Source organism: Equus quagga, chromosome 6, assembly GCF_021613505.1.
Source record: "Equus quagga isolate Etosha38 chromosome 6, UCLA_HA_Equagga_1.0, whole genome shotgun sequence".
NCBI classification, from domain to species: domain Eukaryota; kingdom Metazoa; phylum Chordata; class Mammalia; order Perissodactyla; family Equidae; genus Equus; species Equus quagga.
The window spans coordinates 121,169,571-121,187,307 of NC_060272.1; the positions used below are offsets into that span (position 1 = coordinate 121,169,571).

Genomic DNA, 17,737 nt, shown 5'->3' on the forward strand with positions numbered 1-17,737 from the left:
GATATGTACCTTGTGAGTGAGGTGGTACTGGGAAATAAATTATCTTGGATTTGAATCACCACACCCATCTGCTCCTGAAAAGAACCAGGACTCCTACAGGTGGTGTTGACACAGCCTGAGGGGCACCATAGGCCTCCAGTAAGAAAATGGTAGAAAGAAAGGACAATGTCTCTGTTAGTCCCAAACTTGTGGCCCCCGGGAGGCATAACCACATGGACCTGGATGAATGAGTTCTTGAAGGAAGAGAAACAGTAGAGAAGCTTATTCTTTAATAATCATCAGCCTCTGCTGTGAATCAAACAGTAAGTAAAACCCAATCCTTGGTTCTAAAGAGCTTAACTGCCCAAGGTGGTCTGGTAAATCCCTCAATGAATGCAGAAACTATTAGGGCTGAGGGAGCCTGCCCCCCTATGTAAAGTGAAGAGGGAAAAATGGGGCCTAAGATGGGGCCTAAAAATGTGCCCTAGACAGAGAAGACAATATTTATATATGAAAAAGAGAATGTGTGTGTGAGTATTTCCATACCTATATCACTTCTGACTTTAGGACAAAGACCTTTCTCATTTGATTGAAAAGTATCCTTTTGGATTGGAGCATCCAAAGTTTACTGGGAAAATTAAACTTCTATTGCAAAATTAATGGTTTGGATTGATGACATCTCCTTACGCTATGTGGAGAATACATATATGAAAACAAAAAAGGAAATTAAAGTGTGGGAAAATGTTTAGAAAGTGAAAATTATTGTGTTTCCTATTTAATGGCCATGCTTGGAAAGAATGTCATCAGAGAACCTTGGGACCAAGGTTCACAGATGCCCAGCTCAGCCAGGCCAGCAGCACCCTCGTTTTCCCCATGGAAAACCATCCCCATCAACCATTCCTTTAATCAGTAACCAGTCAGAAAGGGGGCAGTGAAATCAGTCATTTGCTGGTCTTCATGTCCCAGTGAAAGTCAGTGAGTTTCAGTATCTCCAGAGTCAAAATATTTTTCCTTAATTCCTGAGTTTTCCTGTCAACTTGTTAATGAAGAAAAAGAACCAACTTGATTCCAGGGCCTAAATTACTTTTATTTATTTTCCTACTATCCTTGAAAAGGCCAGAAAGAGGATATTATTTCTTTTAAATTTAATCTTCTCAGGGAAACTATTCTTAAGGCAGTAGGCCATCCTGCCTGGTTTCTTAGGAAACCCACATACACTTTAATGCAAAAATGGTTGTGTAATACCTATCAGACAGGGGCTGATGAGGAAAGAAAGGATCTACTGGTGAATCCAGACTCATTAAATGTATAAACATGTTTTGATTTTACACTTTGTAATATGTTGACTGAAGATTTGTTTCTCAGTACAAGATATTTCTGTACACGTTTAAAATTATTACAAATGTTTAGGCATAGAAAGACTTAATATGTGATTATGACAAGTATCAAAGAAAAAAATTCTCTCAATTTGTTGTCTGATTTTACTAATTCATGGATTAATATTAAATCCTAGCCACCAATTATGCAAAAGTTCTTATTGACACAACTAGGAAAATTCCATTTTTCCTGTGCCAAACAGTTGTATTTTTTAATTATTCAGAAGATAATCCATTTAATATTTTTAAAAAGTGTTCAAAGTTTATTTAAATTTTTCATTATGAAGCTTATCCTCAACACTGATAAACACCCTTGCATAAAATTGATCTGAGAAGAGAGGTTGAAGTTTGGCCTATCTCCATTCCCACTTCCATTCTCACATTTAGACTTTTTATCATTATTTTATGTCCCTTTTATGAATCCCAAACCTCACCAGAGTGCACTGCCCCAGGATGCAAAACCTCTTTGACACTAAACAGGGTACAATACCAGAAGGCTTAGCTTTTGTGAGAAATTCCCATGATGCAAAGTAGAGAAAATATGCTTATGCTTTGTCAGTTACCTCCTCTCTCCTGTACCAACATCTACCTTTTTATTAGTTAGTTTTGATCAACATTAAATATGGTTAATTTTCCTCTTCTTCATGCTAAATATGACCATTCATTCCTCAGCCCTACAACCACCTGTATTACCTTGCTTCTGCCATTCTGTTCGTACCCAAACCTCTTGAACATTCTCTGCACTATCTGCCCCCACTTCTCCGCATGCAGCTCATTTCTGCACTCCCTGTTGTAACCAAAAGTTCAGTCTCTGAACCTGATGCCAATCCAAATAACGAGAACAGAGTCTTGAGTGGAGAGGACAGGTTTTTACTATGCTAGGCACAGGGAGCAAAGCAAGGGCTCATGCCTCAAAAATTGCTAGCTCCCCGATGAGGAACGGGTAGGGATTTTTATTTGGGGTTTTGGGTAGGGGAGGGGGGAACATGTAGCTTGTGCAGCTCTGTGCTTTCCCAACAGCCTGCGTTTGGCCTTGAGAGGCTGCTTGCAGCAAGGCAGGGGGGAGGGTGAGATAGGAGGATGGCAGGTGGGCGTCCTTCGCTGTTGTCTTGTCTTCTTGTTTGAGGCGGGTTCGAGCGCTGGGAGTCAAGGAGTTGAGGTCTGGGAAGCCTCCGCTCCTTGATATTCTTGAGACAGTGGCTTTCCTGGCAAACTTCAAGGACACATGATTAGCTAAACTTTAGCGTGCCTCCAACTCCAGGCCACCTACCTGGGCTTTTAACAATTTGTAACTCCCATTTAGTTGTAAAGCTTAAGGAGTCAAAGTTTAAAGAAACAGGTATTTACATATGAGTGGAGGTAGAGAAGCAGGAAAGGGGGTGGTGGGTTTTAGTTTTAACCCCATATACGCTGGGTTCAATGTGGGGGAACTGATATCAGGGCTGATGTTAAGAGTCTGTAACACTGTCATGTGGCTTCAGCCTCCTTGTTCTCCTGAAGCTGCTCAGCCGAGGTTTACAATACACTCCATCTTACTGAATTCAGAGATCACTGTCCGTCAGCCTGGGCTGACAGCTCAGAAGCATCTGACACTTTGGGCCGCATACTCCTTTGAAAGTTGGACCTCCCTCTGGTTTCTGTGTCACCACCATCTTCTGCTTTTCTGCTCCTCCTCTCTTTCCTTTGTTGACTACTCCTTCTCATCCTGGGGAATTTTGGTGTTCCTCAAAATGCTAGGCATCACGTTCGTCCTCTGTACATGCGGTCTCAACCTCCCAAATAGTTTCAGATGCCATCTCTCTGATTATGACTTCCATGTGCATGTCTTTACCCAGATTCCTATCTCCAAACATTAGGCCCATATTTCTACCTGCTACCCTAGAATACCTCCACTTACTATGTCCAAACTTGACCACCATGCATTTTCATTGTATCTGGCACCCACCCCAGTGCCAACAAACAGAAGGTATATTTACAACTTATTTGTTGAAGTTTAAATTCCATGAATGTATAATACATTTCACTTTGGTTTCTTGTTCATGCAACTGCTGAAACTGAATCAACCACCATTAGACATGATTTCTCCAAGAAAGTATATGTAAAACTGAATAATCTCTCATAGTGTCTTGGTGCATCTCCTTCAAAGTCCTAGAGAGAGTTCCTAATGACTTATCTGTCAATGACTTGGCCTGTCTTCTCTGCCAGAGCATGACATTAAAGAAGTAAATATCTTTGTTTTATTTACAAATTATACACAAACAAAAGTAAGTTACTTGGAGCAGAGATACTTCAAAATATTTCATGAATCAATGAAATGAATAAAACTGTTTATGTTCCTTTTGGATTTGAATGCAGATTAAAGGTGTAAGGGCACTTTGCATCTCTTTAAGAGTATGAGTGTGACCCAAGATTTAAAATGTAGATTGTATGGTTCCAGAGAAAATGAAAACAGAAGACGAAGCTGACCATATAACTTGAAGAACAAATTTTCTAAATACAACAATCATCATAGATACATAAATTCTAATTATTACAAATTAAAAACACAGTTTCTCCTGATTCAAAAGTAGTTTCCTCTTATTATTAAAAAAATCTGCAATAATGACTCAATACATTTAACAACTGATGCAGAAAGAAAGTCTTTGAATTGATTGAGTGAATATTTACAAGCTTGAGGCTACTTACAAGCAGGTAAGACTCCACTGTGGAAGATTGGGTCTAAGTTTCCTGTCCCAAGTTTTCTGTGACTTGATGACCCAGAGAAAGCACATACTGATTTTCACTTCTTGACTTCCAGTAGGACAATGTCCCGGGCACAGAGCTGTATTCTTTCTTTCTCATATAGAGACTGGTTCTTTGGAAAGACCTCTCCACAGCCAGGCTGGAGTCGTCATCGCCCAGGAGGCTCTTTTCCTCCCCCATCTCCTGCAGCAATCTGGTCTCTAGACCTTCCAACTGCTGATGGAGTCCAATGAGGAACTTCAGCTGTTCGTGCTGAAGAGGCTGAAGATCTGCTGGATCACCTCACGGACAAAGAGGTGGCCTGAGGTTTTTGAACTGGCTGCCATCCAGCTGTCTCAGGGAACCTGAAAACATTCTTGCCCTTCAAGCTGGAAAACAAGAAAGATTCTTCTGATTGGTGCAGAACTCTGAAGGCCTCCTGCTTTGGCGGGCCATGGGTCTGGGCCATGTCACAGCTAAGGGTGCAGACAGAGCTGGACATCATCAACCTCAGTGTCATCAGTAAAGAGATTGGTAGGTCTCTGTTGAGCCTGGTAATGCAGATGCCTGGCTGTGCAAGCCTTTATCCAGCTCCTCTGAGCACCTTCTTGCAAAATGAGATTGTTAAATAGGCTAGAATTGTCATTTTCTGTACTTATCCCAATTTTGTTTCCACTTTTGTTCAATTTCTCTTCTATTTATGGGTCTCAGATAATGTCATGAGTTCAACACTTCTTTTGTATTATTACACTGGAAATTAAACATACTCACAGAAAATGACAGAAGTTTCAATGCAATAAGATGTATCCATCTAAATGAGACCCAATGTTGAAATAAAAATCTAAGTCTCAATCTAGCTCTCCTTTTTTTTTTTTTTTGCTGAGGAAGATTTGCCTTGAGCTAACATCTGTTACCAATCTTCCTCTATTTTGTATGTAGGTTGCCACCACAGCATGGCCACCAACCAGTATCATAGTAGCATGCCCAGGAACCAAACCCGGGCTGCTGAAGCAGAGTGCACTGAACTTAACCACTAGGCCACAGGGGCCAGCCCTTAGCTCTCCTTTCTAATTCTAATAAGAAGAGGACTTGGAGGTTTGATCCTGGATGGCATTTTTACACTTCTTAAATTGCAATGAAATACAAGTTTCCTCACCCCTCTGCATTTCCCTTTTGAGGGGCTAATATGTTTGATTTGAATTCTTCCGCATTTCTTCACAGCAGCCATAGCTCACGTGTTCTGACATTGTCTACAGATAGTAGTGGTATAAAACTGAACACCAAGGGTTACTTCATGCAGTTCTCTTTATTCTGTCACCAGAAATGTGCTGATTGCACATAGGTGACAGACATATGCTTGGCAATGTGGATTCAGGGAAAGGAAGACAGGGCTGGTGACTGTCCTCCAGGTGCAGGGGAGACAGAGACACTGAAGGCAGGATTAGGACTCAGGAAGCACCAGCACGCTCAGTGCAGCTCAGAGCAAGTCCTCAGAGCCGAGGAAGGGGAGGGACTCAGAGGCACTACTTTCTGAAAAGGCTCCACTTTCTGACACAATCGTGGATCCTGAATTTAAATGACCCCAGATTTTCATGTCCTCTTCTCAAAAACTGAGACAACTTTAGTAGTGGTCACACAGGAAAGTGTAAAGATTAAACAAAGTTTGCAAATTACAGGCTGAGAATCTGAGTGTAGTGAATGAAAGCTGTCTTTAGAAATATTGATGCAAACAATCCATAATCAATCTGTAAATCAAAATTGGGGTGAGGTTATTATGAGCCAAATTTAAAAACTATAACCCTGGGCATTCTTTCCTTCCCCAAGGAAGGAAGGGCACCAAACAAGTGGGGTGTACAGAGTGGTAACATACCACCTTGGAACAAAGAGCATACATCACGCATGACAGGAATATCTCTGTTACTACTGTCATGAGATGCTTACCTGGCACCGCAGGTCAGGGGTCAGCAGGTCAGTGGTCACAATGTGAGCACAGCAGGTCGGTAATTAATCCTTAGTTTTTAGGGAGAGATTCTTATCCTAAAGGAAATGCCAATATGGGGGAAGCAATGTCCCTGTCTTTAGGGGCATCATTCTTGTCTTTGAGGCACAGCAAATGTTTAAAGCAGATTTACAATGCATGATCAACAGGCCACATCAGGCCCATTTGGAAAAACAAGGTCAGGCCGAATTAGGTTTATACCAAATGGCTTCCTCATATACTCCAATATTCCTATTGCTTTTCATTTATTTATCACTTTCCCCTCTTGATCTATAATCTTTCAACAGAAAGCACTGATGATCAAAATATTGTCCCTCAGTGCCAGGGTGGTTGCTGTCTGTCCTGGTTCCATCATGACCCTCAGTGATAGGCTTTTATCTCATTGGTTTGCCCAGTTATCCACGCTGGGGGGAAATAGTCAGATAAGCATAGAGGTATATATTAACAGAGGAAGCATTTCATAGGTTACATAATTTTTCAATTAACTTTAGATTATTGGACAAACATTGTACATGTGTTTTTACATGACTCACATGCTCACATTGTTTACAATTATAAAATATTTGTTTAAGACATTTACCTGCTTTTTCATGTGCTTTAGCAGAGATGACACATTGGAAGATTCATCAGGTATAAAAACACAGCATTTAGTCTGAATGATTGCACATGTGTCACTTTGGGATGCTGACAGAATATCTAAGGCCACTCTATTTTGAAGGACAACCTTTCTCATTTAAAGACATTTCACTATTTAATAAGGCTATTCCTGCTTGACTATCATTAAGAGCTTATTGAGTAAATTTAGTCAGAGCTCTACATGTGATATGACATCTTCTACCTCCAAAGAAGGAACAAATACGGCCGCTAGGTGGCCATACCAGTGGAACACTGAATGAGCCCATCTGGTCTGACAGAGAGGAAGATTGGCAACAGATGTTAGCTCAGGGTGAATCCTCCCCTGCATCCAAGGGAAGCTCAGGGGGCAGTGTTTCAGCCATGCAGGCAGTAGCCAAGGCCAGAGATTTGTTCTACATGACCACTGAGTTCCATTAGAAACCACCCAATAAATGACTGGCCTTTGAGACCAGTTTGTTCTAAATCAACCACTTTCTTTAAGTATGATAGCATTCTGAAAACCTTAAATGGAACAATCATAAAACAGGTAAATGGTTTAAGCATTACGAAAGTTTAAATAAGGAGATATAAGTTTGGAAAATACAGGGCTCGTTTGGAGTCTTGGGACAGCTGTCTACAACAGATGCTGTCTTCTTCTCATCCTGGTATGCTCCATTCCAACAGGGCTGCAAAGATTCTTTTATCTGGTCTCTTTATCAATAAACACAATCTCCAGGTTGAAGTCCGTGATCCTCAAGGTCCTCATCTCCCAAGAGCTCACTGTGAAAAGAATCAGCTGTCAACAGCTCATTTCTTTTAAGTGTCTCAATGAGACCTTGACAATGATGTATGATATCTCCTTTAAGAAAACCTGGTTCATACATTTCTTCATCTAATTGCGTAGGCTGTCCAGTTATTACCTTGAAAGGGGACAGCTGCCACTTACCAAAGGTGTAGCTCTAAAACTGAGGAGCACCAGCAGAAGAGCTTTTGGTCATGAAAGGTAAAATGCTTCTGAAATCTTTGCCAATTGAGTTTTGATTATGCAGTTAGTTAAAACGTTGCGTTATTGGCCAAATGTCACAAATAGATTTAATTATTTGTCCACTGAAATGAGTTCCATGGTCACTGTGTAACTCAGTAGGAATTCCTCAAACAGGAATTATCATAGCCAATAATAATAATTTACGTAAAGCTGTCACACTTCTGCAAGAAAAGGCCTCAACCCAGTGTGTGAACATACACATCATTAAAAGATAAATTTATCCTTGAGATGGTGGCATTTGAACAAAGTCCAATTGCCATACCTCAAAGGGTCCCTTAGGAAGGGGAAGTGACCTTGTGACCCATGAAATCGTTTCCCTAGGTTATACTTTGGGCATACAGCACAATGAGTATAGGCTTCATGAGCCACTGTTGGAGAAGGATTTTTCCCCCCAAAAATCATCTTTTCAGGGGCCCAATAGGTTAATTGGTGTATATACTGGAGCAGTGGTAGCTGTGCTCCAGTAGGCACTATGGTTTGTTAGCAGGGCCCGAACCTAAAAATTCCCCCTTTGGATGCCACCTTTGTTTCTCTTCTTCCATGCCAATTTTTTGAGTCTATAGAAGGAAATCTTTTACTAGGTTAGCAGAGTTAATAGAAAGTAGTGGGCATTCTCAAGGCTGGATAGCATATCCAGATTGATAATGTCCTTGCTTATCGTTTAAGTAAGACCCATCTGTAAACCCAATTGGATAATAGAATGGAGTTGTGGTCTTTTCCTCCTGTGGTGCTGGAAGCAAGGTAGTAGGGTTAAGATAGTGAATAATATTTACTTACACAATATAAGGTAAGAAGGCATATCATTATTTACTTGACAATGCTTTCTGTATAATTTAGAATACCAAATAAGCCTAATTAGTTTAGCATCCCATTCTTTATGGGAAGAGGAGGGATTTCTCTGAAGTCTCAGGGGCCCTCTGAAAAGTCTCAAAGAAAAAAGTCAAAAGAAAGACTTCATTTAGGATATGAATTTTGAGGAGCTTATCAAAAATATCAAAAGGTTTTTCAAACATTTGGTTAAACAAGATCAAGTGTTTGCTGATCTTGTGTTGCTGTGAAACAATGCTTTTAAGACATTTAATCAAAGTGAGACTCACTCAAAAGTAAAGAAAACCTTTTATAACCTCTCATCAGGAGCAGACTAAAAGTTCAAGAAAATTATCCTTTTAAGACAGAGAAAACCAAATTCTAATTTTTTGTACCAGCTTACTTTTGATATTAAAACTTATCCACTAAATTAAATTTATTTTAATCTCAGCCAACTTGACCATGCACAAAATTCTTTCCTCATGGCCTTTTATAATTTTTTTACAAAACTTTCTGTAACTTTCTTTTTACATTCATAATTTGTCCCATACTTTCTTTCTTCTCTCCTAGTATTTTAGGACAAATTTATCTTTCTTAACAAAACAAACAAAAATACTTCCATTCTTTATACCTTCTTTACTGAAAACATACAGCTTACTTTCCTTGAATACAAAGATGTTTTCCTTATTAATTTTTAGTAGCTTTAATCACATATATTAATTATAATTTCTAACCATTATGGGCCTTAATTTTTAGTGAAAACTAAGAAGTAAGAAATTATAAACTCTTTTACATTAGCATTCTGTAGCTTGGCAAATTTATAAACACTTTTTATAATTTCTAGAAACATGTTACTTCATAGTACAATCTCTAATAAAACACAAGATATGTTTACTAATAGACCCAAACATCCTTTTTTCCTCTGTAATAAGAAGTCAAAAGTAGATAGACATGTTTATCAACTAATGCTTCAGTATTTTATATTATTTGGAAATGATCTAAATATTTAATGACTCTTCCATCATTTAATTCAATTTAGCAAAACTCTAAGGTTTCAAGTTCTAAAAGTTTGTCTATAAACTCTTGTCTTTTTTATATCTATTTAGTTTACTTGTTTCCATGCTGATAACTTTGAAAACATGTTTATTTTAATCAAACCAACAAACTTAAATAAGCTTTTATTTACAAAGGATTATTTTATATTATGTTAGCTTGAAAGATATTTGGGTTAATTTCCATTACATTTATATAAGCACTTACTTTAATTGAGTTGAATAGAGCTCTTTAGAAATTATACCATCTAGAGGTAAAATATCACACATATATAACATACGTAGACACATAAACACAGAGACTCCAGAGCTATTGTTTTAAAATTACTGCCATGAATCAGCTACAGTAATATAAGGCTCACTACTTATGGAAGAATAATTGAATCCAAATTTAATTTTAAGCTTTTTCTACAAATATTTGTGGAGAAGACACTCAGATGCTAGATTTTGGGTGAGACTGCTCTCTCTTATGGCCATTTTTCTTGCTTTTTTCCCTTTTTTTCCTTCAATTTAGGAATTGTTGATGGGCTAGATAACAGTTCCCAGAGAGGCAAGGCAATAAGTCTTTTGAAATAAGGGAAGTGAGTGGAATATGAACTGCCTCTAGAGCTGCATTTCCAGTCTTTCAAGGATTTGTAAGTCAAGGACAGTTGCTCAACATCCTCCCTAATTTGCTTCTTTCCCTCTGTGTGTTTAGTTTTATTTTAACTTAGGGAAGAAGTCCTGGAAAGAAAATTCCTATCCGGCTCTGAATATCAGCTTCCAGTTTGGCTGAATTTTTTATTGTAAGCTGCTAAATCCTTTTGAATATCTTGCCATGTTTCAGCCAGGACAAACAGTAACTACCTGGTGGTATTGAACAATTCTGGTAATCTTTAACATAGCAGCTTCCCAGAAGGTCTCTCAGAGGCTCATTAACTCTGAGAGTAGATTATCAGGGGTGTCTGTAAAGCCAAGGCCTAATATATTTTCCTTTAGATACCTTTTATAACAATTTCCTATTAGCTTTTTGCCACAAAACTTTCAATAAGGTTATTTTGGAATTTTGAAGTCTTTGCTTTTAAATGCACTTCTTAAGTAATCTTATTGAATCATAACTTCCTTCTAATGGCCAACGTAATTATCCTGAGGCTGGAGGCAGTATGGCAGAACCCTTAGCTGAGTATGGAGTACAACTCACATTTCTGTCTGATCATCTCTGAACACAAAATGGGGTACAACCACATTTTTGTCTGACCAAATATTTTAGGAGCCCAGCCTGACAATTATTAAGCTAAGCCCTCAGGACACAAGAGAAGCTTGGTAAGATTATTTTTGCTATTCTTTGTACATATTTACAGCTTCCAGAACCTTTAGTTTGAGCAATTATGCTGGAAGTTAGTAAGCTTTAAAAATGTCCCTACTACCTGGATCTTAGAAAAGAAGCCCCACAGTGGCCCCTGTAATTTTAAATTATCCTGAGTTATTTTGCCTGCCATTTACAGTTATCCCCATTTCGTTAAGCACTTGCAAGTTTCAGCATGAAGCCAGCCGGAGTTCTGATGGGAGGCTGCCCATTTGGGAACTGGTTGGCTTTTAGAAGCTTGATTTCCTATTTTTCTTTTAGCGTCATTTTACTATAAAGTCTGAACAATATCTAGGGACAATGTAGTGGGCTGGACATTCCCACAAGGTTCTCAGTCGCCTGAGAACACCTTACAGCTGGGAGGAGCTGGTGTCCCTTCTCTTCAGAGTGGAATAGGTTCAGACTCTAATTTCTCCATCAAACAGTTTGTTCAGATGCTACAAACATGATTTTTCCAAATTAAAAAAGGCCAACCTGCCCCATTCACTCCAAAGTTCCCCCTAGCTTCCCCTGGCCTAGGAAACTCCCCCCAGGTTTCTTTTTCCTAGGAATTCCCCCTTGGTTCCTCTTACCTAGGAAATGTACCAGTACCCTCTTGAGACACCTAGTCTTAAGACAGCTCATATAAACTCTGGACCATCAACTTAAAATAAGGAGATCTATGTGTCAGGAGAACTCACCGGGGTCACCTGAAGAATGCAGTGATCCGGGTGGCTCAGTAGGCCTCTGTTGGTACTGAACGCTGGTTCAGTGCAGATTCTAAGTCTCGTCTCATAGGTTTCTCTGAAATCCTGCCATGGCTATGCCAAGAACTGTGGACACAAATAATCCATACTCAATTTATAAATCAAAATTGGGGTGAGGTTATTATGAGCCATATTTGAGGACTATAACCCTGGGCCTTCTTTCCTTCCCGAAGGAAGGAAGGAAGGGCACCAAACAAGTGGGGTGTACAGAGTGGTAACATACCATCTTGGAACAAAGAGCATACATCACACATGACAGGAATATCTCTGTTACTACTGTCATGAGATGCTTAGCTGGCACCACAGGTCAGGGCTCAGCAGGTCAGTGGTCACAATGTGAGCGCAGCAGGTCGGTAATTAATCCTTAGTTTTTAGGGAGAGATTCTATCCTAAAGGAAATGCCAATATGGGGGACATCCCTATCTTTAGGGGCATCGTTTTTGTCTTTGGGGCATAACAAATGTTTAAAGCAGATTTACAATGCATGCTCAACAGGACACGTCAGGCCCATTTGGAAAAACAAGATCAGGCTGAATTAGGTTTACACCAAATCGTTTCCTCACATACTCCCAATATATCCTATTGCTTTTCATTTATTTATTGGTATTAATATAACATACGATAATCTGTAGAGTCCATGTGCAGGTAAGTCAGAGAAGCATTGATGGCAGCTCCCCTGACACTCTTAGGGCTCATGTTGAGGTTCACGAAATAAACTCCCAGAGAGGGGACCGTCTGTAGGACAGTGAAGGAGCAGAGCCCGTCTCCACCCTGGGATCAGCGCCTGGCACTTGAAGGAGAGCAACCTGACTGCACACCTGAGGCTCTCCGCAGAGAACCAGCCCGGAGGAGAGTTGTCTGACCCAATATGGCTGCTCTGCGACCAGTAGAAATGAGCCAAATAGTCCCCTCCCTCAGCCTCAGCTCCTTTCAGACCACCTCTGGCAATATTTTTTATGACACAGGTAAAAGAAAAAGTTATAGAGACCCAGGAAATGGTTAAAAAAAAATATGAGGGAGAGGGTGAGGAGAAATGGGACAGTTCTAGATTTCCAGCCAGGGAAGCTCACAACACTAATTCACAAGCTATCTCCTGGGTTAGTATTCAGCTAAAGTGAGGGAGCACCTCCCGCAAACACGGAATTTAAGGAGGCGCCAAATCTAAGTAATCAAGATAAGTGATATATTAATCCAAAATTAAAAACTGAAAATTAATGCCAAAATGTCCATGATGAACAAAATATCAAAATTTTAAATAAAGACAAGAAATGGCCCTGCACTTGCAGGGCCCTGAGAGTCTTACAAAAGAAGGGGACTCCGTGCAAAGGAAATTTAGGCAAATTCCATTCAGTCTGTATAATTGATACCAAAGAAAATTAAATGACCTGACCTGCTAAATGTCCTCAACACCTTGTACAGAACATTAACTTTCTTTCAAAAAATACAGTCAAGGCGGGGTCCTGTGAAAGTCGTTTCAGCAACGTGAAAGTAAATAAAAATTATTTAAGATTGTCACGGAGGCCCGAGAAATTGTCAAGCACGTCAGTCCTCTCATTTGAAAACAAGTAAAGAAGTAATCTTGAAAATACCTGAGTTTGCTTCCATTAAAGCTAGGAAAGTATTATTATACTAAATTCTTCTTTAGGTATAAATAAAATATAGTTTAAATAAAGTTAAAGTTTAATAAAATGCTGTTTTAATAGTTTTAATGTTAAAAATATTTTAAATTTTTATTTATATTTAATATTAAAATATTTTAATATCAAAAGCTGCTTAATAAAAAGCAGTTTTAATATTCCAGGTTTTCAGTTTCTCAGTACTGTCCTCCTCCACCTTCCCGCTGTCACGCTGGAAAGTCACCAGGAAAGTCCCCGAGCACGTGGGGGGCACCTTCCCCGCCTCGGACCCAGGGGCGCCGCGCCCGACTCACCCCCGCGGGTCCCCAACACCGTCCGCTCGCCGCCCACGTCCCCGCCGTCCCCTTTCTCCGCATTTGTCGCCGCATCTCGCCCACAAACGCTCCCGAATCTGTAAAAACCACTCAACACACTCGGATTCCGGCCTCAGACCCTCGGGAAACCGATTCAGTGTAAAAACAGCCTCGCTGAAGTTTCTGTGCGAAAGGAAAGCGCAAAACTCAGGGGCAAGTGCAGAAAATGCCGGGTTCTGTGCTCTCTCCCTGAGAAACGCGTCCCCGGCGAGGCCGCGGCCAAGCTCTCCGCGCAGCAGTAGGGCCGCGGAGAGGAAGGTGTCTCGTGCACTATTAAAGAGGCACGAAGTTGGTTCCCAAGGCTGCGACGCACACCCCCTCCAGCGGCCCGAACGACTGAAACCGACCAAGTCCGCGCCTCTGAGCGCCGGGCGTCAGGAAAGGCCCCCTGCGCGCCCCCTGGCGGCCGTGTAGTGAATCACAGGAATTCTCAATGGCCCAGATCCATTTGCTAGTGGCAGGAGTGATGCTCTGCTCCCTCCCCGCCTGCTCTCTTGACCGGGACTTGCCCTGGATCCATAGCCTAGAAAAGCAGGAAATCTTCATGCTGTTGAGACAGCTGGAACGTATCCCATCTCAGTCATGCCTGAAAGACAGAACTGACTTCAAATTTCCTTGGGGAAGAGAGAATATCCCCGAAATGCAGAGGACAGAAGACGCCTGTTTCCACCATGAGATGCTCCAGCAGATCATCAACCTCTTCAACACAAAGGACAGCCATGCTGCGTGGAAGAACACCCTCCTTGAACAACTACTGTCTAGGCTTGATCATGGCCTGGAACGCCTGGAGCAGATGGAAGGAGAAAATCTGGCTTGCCCCTCTCTTGGAATTATTGTCCGGAAATACTTCCAAAGAATCTATCGCTTTCTGAAGGAAAAGAAATTCACCCTCTGTGCCTGGGAGATTGTCAGAGTGGAAATGAAAAGGTGCCTTTCCATCATGTAACAATCCTCAAAGAAAAGTCAGCAGATAAAGAGCAAAGTTATACTCATGATTCTCCCTAATCAATTACCTTACTGTTTGCTAAGCCCCCCAAAAGCAATCTTGACTCATGTTTCTGCACCAGTTGAAAAATGCCTGAAGCCAAAATCATGAGAATATTTTAAAAATATCTTGTGCATTATGAGCTCACAAATATTTCTTTAGAGAGAAGGATATGGTCTATTTTCTTAAATAATTTTATGAACATTTTTAAATTTAAGATCTGGAGGGTATTTGCTGTTCCCAAAGGGTGAAATTTATTTTTTTATGGAAAGATTCTTCAGGATAGTTTATTGTTAGAGATATTTGTCAGTTAAGTTAATGGTAGCTGCTGTAACAGATAAACAGAAAATTGTAATTTGATCATAATAGAAATTTATCTTTCCTGTGTATAAGAGCCCAATGCAGCCATTTCTGATCAATCTTTCTCTTTTGTTTTTTTTTTTTGCTGAGGAAGATTCACCCTGAGCTAACATCCACTGCCAGCCAAGCTTCCTCTTTTTGTATGTGAGCTGCCATTGCAGCATGGCCACTAACAGATGAGTAGTGTGGGTTTGCACCCAGGAACCAAACCTGGGCCACCAAAGCAGAGCTTGCTGAACTTAAACACTAGGCCACCATTGCTGGCCCAGTTGAATCTTCTTGTTGGCTCTTCTCCAAACTGTGATTCAGGGACATAGCACCCTCTATTTTGTGGCTTAGATATGTTTAACTGGTGACTCCAAATCTGTCTGTGGTACTTGAGTCTATTTCACTCAGTTGTAAAGAGCAAAAGCCAAGAGGATCACATGGGATGTTTTCAAGGGCCAGGACCAAACAGGGAAATATCACTTCTGCTCACATTAGTTTGGCCTGAATTTCTTTTCATGGGATGCCTAAGTGCAAAGAAGTTGGGAAATAGACTCCAATCAGGTGACTAATGGAAGAGGAGACAAGCTCAGTGAATGAGGCTACTCTTGGTTTTTGCACCATTTGTACTGATGTTTTAGGGGAAAGAAAATAACAAATGTGTTTGCTGCACACACCTTATGTAAAAAAATACTGACCCAAAATCTGATTCCACAATTTAAACCCAGGGAGATGATGCAGATGTCACTCATAAGAGTTTACAGCACCATTGACCCTTTGAAAGAAGCATTCAAGTTGACTCCCAAAGGCAGAGGTTAAAGTTGGAAAGCAGCCACTAGTATGGAGACATCACAAGTTGTTTCCTTATTACCTGGGGAGACAAGGAAAGTGTGACCAGATAGCTCCTTGCAGGTGTTGAGGATCACAGAAATAAAAGTGGAGAGTGAGTCTTCCATTCGTGACCAGGCCTGGGATTCTCATGCTGGTATTCTAAATATTGAAAATGCAAACCTGAAGAAAAGATCCCTGCAACCAAAGAGTGTTTTATTTGTATCTTTTTTGTGTGTGAGGAAGATTGGCCCTGAGCTAACATCTGTTGCCAATCTTCCTCTTTATGCTTGAGCAAGATTGTCACTGAGCTAACATCTGTGCCAATCTTCCTCTATTTTACATGGGATGCCTCCACAGTGTGGCTTGATGAGTGGTGCTAGGTCTGCACTGGGTATTCCAAACCCATGAACCCTGGGCCACCAAAGCAGAGTGTGGGACTTAACCACTACACCCCTGGGCCAGCCCCCTAAACAGTTTTTTTTTTAATACATCACACAAGATTAAGTTATAACTTCTCTTGTAGAACCGTAAAGAATTTAGAAAGTATTGTTAGATCTACTGTCCTCTCAAATTATAGCTATCTAGTATGTATTGGTATTACTCTTTCTTCTGTTCTTACCATGATTATTCTGTTCATGTATAGTATTGAACTCCTGAAATGGTAGGGACTGGACTAGATGCCTAGGAAGCAAGGTTGGGTAAGATGATTGCTCCGCCCACAGGTAGTTTACAGACTCCAGGGAGGTAGTCTAAGGAGATAAGAGGTCAGGTCAGGTCTTAGTCCATTTGGTCTACTTTAAAAAAATAGCATAGACTGGGTAGCTTGTAAAGAACCAAAATTTATTGCTCACACTTCTAGAGGCTGGAAATCCAAGATCAGGGTGTCACCATGGTTTGGTTCTGGTGAGAGCCCGCTTCTGGGTCCCACACTGCTGACTTCTTATATCCTCATATTGCAGAAGATGGAGGGATCCATCTCAGGCCTGTTTTATTAGAACACTAATTCCATGCATGAGGGCTCCACCTTCACGCCCTAATCAAGACCCTACCACCTAATACCATCACTTTGAGGTTAGAATTTTTCCATGAATTTTCTGGGGATGCAAGTATTCAGACCATAGCAGGACATTCGAGCCTACACGCCTGGCGTCTAGAAGACAGAAAACAGCCATGCTTAGTATAAAGAAGAATGAGCAGGTTAGCAGGCAAATACAGCAGACCACGGTCTCAGAATCTGGACTGTTGGTTCTCGACCTGAATTGGCACTGTAATTATTAAATGTCAAATTTTGGAAACCAAACTGAAATTGAGCCCACTAGCCCATGGAAATGGATGGAGATAACAAGATGCAAATGATCACTCATCCTTCTTTGTGAAGAGTCTCCAAAGAATCTCAGGATGGAGGTAGGTAATTACCACTTCAGTAATGAGCCACCAAAAAGTAATGTGGTAAATTCTCTAGGTGCTGTGAGCTGTGTGAATCAGAGAGAGTTTGAGTTTAGATATGTGACTCTGTGTATGACACAAGGCTAGTTGTTTTCTATTATGACAAAGTAGAGGGCAAAATAGAAAGGAGACCGTACTTGTGAGTTTAATATAGTCTTAGGCAGAGGCTCAAAATTGTGTTACTCTTGCAAATTGAATCCACAGAGCCACATGCACCTTGAAGGAAGTAGAATCCTAGTGTTTTTAGTAATAAATTCAGTAGGCATTATTGTCACCAGTAAGAGTAGACAATGTCAGCCATTGTCTGTTATAATCCTAGCCAATTTGGCCATGATGACGGAGAATACCTTGGTCATTCATGAACGCCTCCCAGTAGGAAGAGGAAATCTCAGAAATTTCTTTAGTGAAGGTTATTTATTGAGTAATTACACTGGACCTGGTGCCAAGGATAGAGC

At 40.6% G+C, this 17,737-nt stretch overlaps 1 protein-coding gene across 1 annotated transcript; it reads left to right on the forward strand.

Annotated features, from left to right (window-relative positions):
• Positions 1 to 14,108: 14,108 nt before the first annotated feature.
• LOC124240704 (interferon alpha-6-like) lies at positions 14,109 to 14,621 on the forward strand. The gene has a single exon (XM_046663832.1). The coding sequence runs from the start codon at positions 14,109 to 14,111 to the stop codon at positions 14,619 to 14,621; it is 513 nt and encodes a 170-aa protein (XP_046519788.1).
• The last annotated feature ends 3,116 nt before the right edge of the window (positions 14,622 to 17,737 follow it).